This window comes from Zea mays, chromosome 6 (genome assembly GCF_902167145.1).
Source record: "Zea mays cultivar B73 chromosome 6, Zm-B73-REFERENCE-NAM-5.0, whole genome shotgun sequence".
Lineage (NCBI taxonomy): Eukaryota > Viridiplantae > Streptophyta > Magnoliopsida > Poales > Poaceae > Zea > Zea mays.
This window is the reverse complement of record NC_050101.1, coordinates 142,432,398-142,438,330: the sequence shown is the minus strand read 5'-3', so window position 1 is coordinate 142,438,330 and position 5,933 is coordinate 142,432,398. Positions and strand designations below refer to the sequence as shown.

At 47.1% G+C, this 5,933-nt stretch overlaps 1 protein-coding gene across 1 annotated transcript; it reads left to right on the top strand.

Annotated features, from left to right (window-relative positions):
• The first annotated feature begins 3,136 nt into the window (after window positions 1–3,136).
• LOC103630134 (B-box zinc finger protein 22) lies at window positions 3,137–5,131 on the top strand. Its single transcript, XM_020540220.3, has 3 exons — window positions 3,137–3,717; window positions 3,842–4,336; window positions 4,434–5,131. The coding sequence occupies exons 1-3, from the start codon at window positions 3,517–3,519 to the stop codon at window positions 4,704–4,706; spliced, it is 969 nt and encodes a 322-aa protein (XP_020395809.1). The 5' UTR covers window positions 3,137–3,516; the 3' UTR covers window positions 4,707–5,131.
• The last annotated feature ends 802 nt before the right edge of the window (window positions 5,132–5,933 follow it).

The window sequence follows — 5,933 nt, the reverse complement described above, 5'->3', positions numbered from 1 at the left end:
ACCTCTTGCTCTTGGCCAAAAAGATAAGAATGCCATTTGTCAAGTTTTGAAAATTTCGCTTTTTGCTATGAGCATGGTCTAACTTACCTAAGCACTTCATAAAGCACATATACAAAACATCAAGTTATTCTTTGAGCACTTAGGTGTGTAGAGCTATTGTTTATGAGCCTTAACACTCACTATGTATGTTTTTCAACTCCCACACAACTCAAATGGTCAGTTGGTGTGCTATTTATAGGCCCATAAGGGGAGATATAGCCATTGCACCCTCAACATCTATTTTTGTGTACCATTGGATAGTTCGACGATAACCCATCGGAACTTGTGCCAGGGTGACACTCACAATGACTACTATGTCAATATTAGTCGCTCGATCCTTGGGGCACACCTCTATAACATATAGTCCAACACTTATCATCAAAGTAGTCCAATTCCTCTTTTTCCTCTCAAGAATCTTTCTAGTGACTATCAAACTCCATCTCTGATGGTTCCATGCTCATGTGAAGGATCAGTTTGATGCTCCTCGAGTGAGAATAGTGTAACGATTTTGTCCGACACCATCCCACTATGAGTCTGTTGCACCTTTGTGTGTATAGTAAGACCATACGGTCTGATGCTCCTGCTCTCTACTAGCTAGCGTTAGCTCTACCGTATGGCCTGATGCCCTAGAGGGCAGTCCGATGCCTGTTGAAACCCTTCTTCTCATTATTATTTTGTGTTTGGTTCTATCTTGTGACTTGAACTTTTGCATATTCTAGTTGGACTTCAATATGTCTTCAAATATGTTGCTTGAGGTGCGAATCACCTCCCTTAGTCCAAGTCTACTCTTAAAATATATAAGAAATAACAACAAATATTGTGAGTCTAAATAGCATGTTGATCATTGAACGCTAAAATCTAATTGTAGATATATGAGTCTCGATTTATTTTGCTTACACTACTCCATCGGTCATCTACACTATAGAGAATTACGCCTCACTTCAATAGTCTTAAGCATGACATGAACATTTTATTTAATATATTGCCACTGTATTTATGTTTAATTATACGGTATCATACTTCATTATACTACTTTCACAATATATCCTATTGTTACGTACAAGGATAAACCTATTATATTCTAATTGTTCATGATTTGATTTACTAGTTATATGCACGTATGTTGCTACGGTTTCTATATGTCACGTAGGAAGACTTGGTTTCAACGGGATAGTTGTTCAAACACGTTTCAAACCTTTACAGTGGTTTTTGCTCCATTGAACTGGTCAGTATATCTTTACTATACTTAAAGCACCAGTTTCAACGGTCGTCCCGCGTAGTGCTGGGAATTGGGTCGGGCCAGGCCAGCCCGGCCCAAACCCATCGTGCTTCGTGCCAAACGGGTTCGGGCCAGGAAAGCCCAAACATTTTTTGGGTCGTGTCGTGCTAGTCCGAAGTGTAAAAACAGTGGCCCAGCCCGGCCCTAAACCATGTCGTGCCTTCGTTGGGCCGTGCCGGCCCAAGCCCGGCCCGTATATTTGACCATATAAAATCAAAATATTATAACCATATAAAGTTCATAGCTTACTAAATTAAAGATATTAAACAACTCTAGCATCATTTAACCACATAAACTCCAAATATAACAACAATATAAAGTCAATATCTTACTAAATTAAAGAAATTAAACAGATTGGGCTTAATTGGGTCGTGCCGGTCCAAGCCCGGCCCATCTATGCGGGCCATGCCGAGGGCCCGACGGGTCAGAATTTGAGGCCCGTCCTAGGCCCGCCTTCGGGCCGTGCCAGCCCGGCCCATATTATTTCGTGTCGGGCCGTGCTTTGGGCTCTTATTTTTGGGTCGTGCTCGTGCTGGCCCGAAAAGCCCGGCCCAGATTCCCAGCACTAGTCCCGCGTCATCTTTTTACAAATAACCCATCACAGCTATTTCAAATTAACCTGTTGCCCGCCTATAGATGGCCAAACGGCGGCCCGACACGGGCCAGACGTCCGCGGGCCACAGCTCTGGCCTAGGCACGTCATGCGGACCTGCTGATTGTGTCGGGCCGGCCCGTTAGCTTGTAGACCCATTTGATTAAATCAGCGTAAAATGTTAAAAACGGTCCAAGAGGTGGGGTTCGAACCTATGCTCTGATGGAAGAAGGGCGGGAGACACTGGATGAAGATGTCTAACCAATAGAACATTATACTCAGATGTTTTTAATATTGAATATAAATTGTATATATGTATACGTTTTTTATAAAATAAAAAAATATAATCGTGTCGAGCCAGCACTATGGGCCAAGGCTACAGCCCAAGCACGGCATGGCGTTCTTGGCTTTTGCAAGTATTAGATCGTTTCTAAGACATATTGGCGCAATGGACTCCATGGTGTTTGAGGTTTCTTAATTGGATGGAGCACCAATGATTTGTAACAATAACAATAAAATGAAAGGTTATTTGTTGGTTTTAAACGTTAGTAATTGCTATGAAGTAGCATATTTATATGGAGCGCATCCGGTTTTTATTGATGCCCGACTTTAGCAATCACTCTATATTTTGATCTATTTTTTATAAGTTTGAGTTCATGTGACTTATTTTAGAAATTTGAGCTCACAAACTCTCTTATTTGGTCTCTGTATGATGAAATTATGTCATTCTATAATTTTTATTCGTTCAATCAGTCGTTGTGAACTCTCTTCTAATCGTTCACTTTATTGGGTGTGTTGTACCAAGACATATTAGATGGAGTAAACAATAACATCAGTTAGCCAAATCAAAAAATATTATATGGAGAGCGGAGACAATCAATAAAAAATATTGAGATTTTTTTAGATATTTTACGTGGGTATCGTTGTAAGCCGTTGCAACACACGAGCAACCGATTAGTCCGATTTAATGTGTCTACCATGTAACCTGCATGCATTTTATATGTCGAATAGAGGTTAAGGCCCATATAATATTTTAGCTATACAAGGAATATCACTTGTCGTTTTTAATATTAAACATACATTTAAATTTAAATTGTTTGTTTTCTTCGTCGCGAATACCAATAAATTAATGACTATAAAACATTATGTCAAAATATATATTTTGCACATATTCACCTGTCGAAGATGATGATGGCACCCAAGGCATACTGACTTGTAGAACTTACGGATGCATTGGCTTCAATCTATTTCCTTGTTATTATTGGTACACTCGTCACTAGTTGGTAAGCACGATGGTCGCATTTGTGCGGCCGTGAGGCCTCGACGCCTCGTCCAACAGGAGCCGGCGACGTCGCCCCCTTCGTCCCCTCCGCTGCGCCCACGCCACGAATCCATTCCATTCCCATTCCTCCCCACGCCGCGCGCCTCCATAATACCACACCGCCACCCCCATGCCGCTCGCCCACCACCACAATCCCCAGCCCTCACGCGCCATTGGAATTGACATTCGATTCCCAGCGCAGCTATCGAGCTCCCTTTCCCCGCCTTGTTGGCGCGCGTTAGAGCGCGAGAGAGAACCGGCTAACCTCCGGCGGCGAAGAAGTTCATGAAGGTGCTGTGCAGTGCATGCGAGGCGGCGGAGGCGAGCGTCCTCTGCTGCGCCGACGACGCCGCACTCTGCGCGCGCTGCGACCGAGAGGTCCACGCGGCGAACCGATTGGCAGGCAAACACCAGCGCCTGCCTCTCCTCGCCCCCGGCGGCCAAGGCGCCGCCGCCGTGTCGCCGCCCAAGTGCGACATATGCCAGGTGCGACATATGCTACGTGCTCATTCTTGTTTGTCTTCTACATAGATGGATAGTATAATAAGTATCTGCGGACTTGGCTTCACCGACTGACTGACTGGTCATCCTCGCCGCCAACGCGGTTCAGGAATGCGACGCCTACTTCTTCTGCCTGGAGGACCGCGCGCTGCTCTGCCGGAGCTGCGACGTCGCCGTGCACACTGCCAACTCCTTCGTCTCGGCGCACCGCCGGTTCTTGTTAACCGGCGTCCAGGTCGGCCAGGAGCTCGAGCCTGACGACCTCTCCCTGGAGCAGCGAGAGGCGTCGTCTCCCCCGCCGGCGAAGAGCGAGCCGACCCCGCCGCTCTACAGCGAGAGCGACTTCGGCTGGGCGGCCGGCGCCGGCGCTACCGGGAGCCTCACGGACTGGTCGGCCGTGCAGGAGGAGTTCGGCTCCCCTGCCCCCCGCCTCGCGGAGGCGGCGCCCAGGGCCACGCCGAAGCGGACTCCGCGGGCGCCGGCTTTCGGTGCCGGGCAGGGCCGCATCGCCGGCGGGGTCATGGATTGGCCGCTGGGCGAGTTCTTCCGCGGCGTTAGCGACTTCAACGGCGGCTTCAGCTTCGGCGAGAGCGGCAACTCCAAGGTCAGCGCAGACCTCTGTTTTTTTGGATCGTAGATCGTGTTTACTGTCTAGTCGTCTTTCTGACATTCTGCCGTCGCGTTTCCTGTCATCTCGGCAGGCCGACAGCGGGAAGCTCGGGGACAGCGCGGGTGGCTCCCCGTACTACCGCTCGTCGGAGGAGGAGCGGGACGCCAACGAGCTGTTCGGCCAGGTGCCGGAGATCCAGTGGTCGGTGCCGGCGCTGCCCTCCCCGCCGACCGCGTCCGGCCTCCACTGGCAACACGGCGGCCCCGACAGCGGCGCCTTCGTGCCGGACATCTGCACCCCGGACGGCGCCGGCCGCTGCTTCCCGACCGCCAGTGGCGCCGCGAAGCGCCAGAGGAACCGCTAGCTCCGCGAGGACAAAGGAGGTTCATACTACCGGTCGCTATGTTCCAGATCGTTCTTGCAGCTAAGCTAAGCAACAGGAGATCACAGTGAATGCTCCTACTAGTGAGGAGTACGTCGCACCGCGTCGTCGATCACATCCCTGATCCAAGGTGAAGGCCTTGAGCTCGTGCGCCTGTTTAACGGATGCATCAGATCTGGACGATGCTAGAAACAACTTGTGCTAGTGCTACCTAGCCTTTGACTTCCAATGACGCTTTGAAAGATTGAAACTGATGCGCTAACCGATAGCTTAGACATTGGACAGTAGTATGATGCTGATGCTTCGTTTTCTTGTCCGTTCAATCAATGTAACAAAGAGAAGTTGGGGATGCTGCTCTGCTTCCAGATTACCATGGTGATATGCTAACTAATCAGTTTGCCTCACTCGCTGAGTGGTCCACGTTCTTCTCTTTTTTTAAAAAAAAATCATAAAATGGCTTAATTTCAGGTAAATGATGGTCGTTGACCGAATGTTCAAACTACTTCCATGATTATAAATAAAAGGAGTATCATACCTTAATACCATATGAATTGAAAATCTTTCTTCATCCGTTGAATCTGGTCGACTCTGGAACGGAACGGATGGAGATGTCATGAACGTTTTCACATTTCGTACTCCTCCTAGATTGCCTTCAAAAATATTATTCGACAGATTCATACGCTCGAGATTTTTTGGAAGAGCGGTTGTTTGAAGATTGATCCTTTAGCTAAATGCATTTTTACTTTGCTTCTGAGACGCAAAATTGTATTAATATATAGTTTGGACAATGCTAATCAATTTGTAAAATTAAAAAAAATCACACTAAGGAAGAAGCAAGCTGAAGGATTGAATTAGACGAGAGAAGCCAATAAAAATATTTGCATTAAATAATCTTGGCTTGATTTCCAAATGTTTACCTAAATCTCTAAGACACTAAAACTCTAAACAAATATGTATAAAGCCAAGAACACCTCAACCAATTGATGGTTGGATTGAACAAGTCCATGAGAACACTATTAGGTAGATGTGGCTGACAAATGGCCCCGCAAGTGGTACAGCGGCAAGGCCTGGAGACAAAAACCAAGGAACAAAAAAATCATGATATGAATCCACTCTATCGTGATGGTTCACTTCTTCCTAAGCCTAGTTCAATGCTCCCCTTGCGCTTGATCCACTCACAGACCTAGATGTCATGGCACCTATTAGTGC

Bases quoted from the DNA above. Each gene is read 5' to 3' on its own strand.
- LOC103630134 (XM_020540220.3), top strand. From the start codon at position 3,517: ATGAAGGTGCTGTGCAGTGCATGCGAGGCGGCGGAGGCGAGCGTCCTC. The intron at 3,718-3,841 runs GTGCGACATATG...AACGCGGTTCAG, and splicing joins CCAAGTGCGACATATGCCAG to GAATGCGACGCCTACTTCTT. The intron at 4,337-4,433 runs GTCAGCGCAGAC...TCATCTCGGCAG, and splicing joins GCGAGAGCGGCAACTCCAAG to GCCGACAGCGGGAAGCTCGG.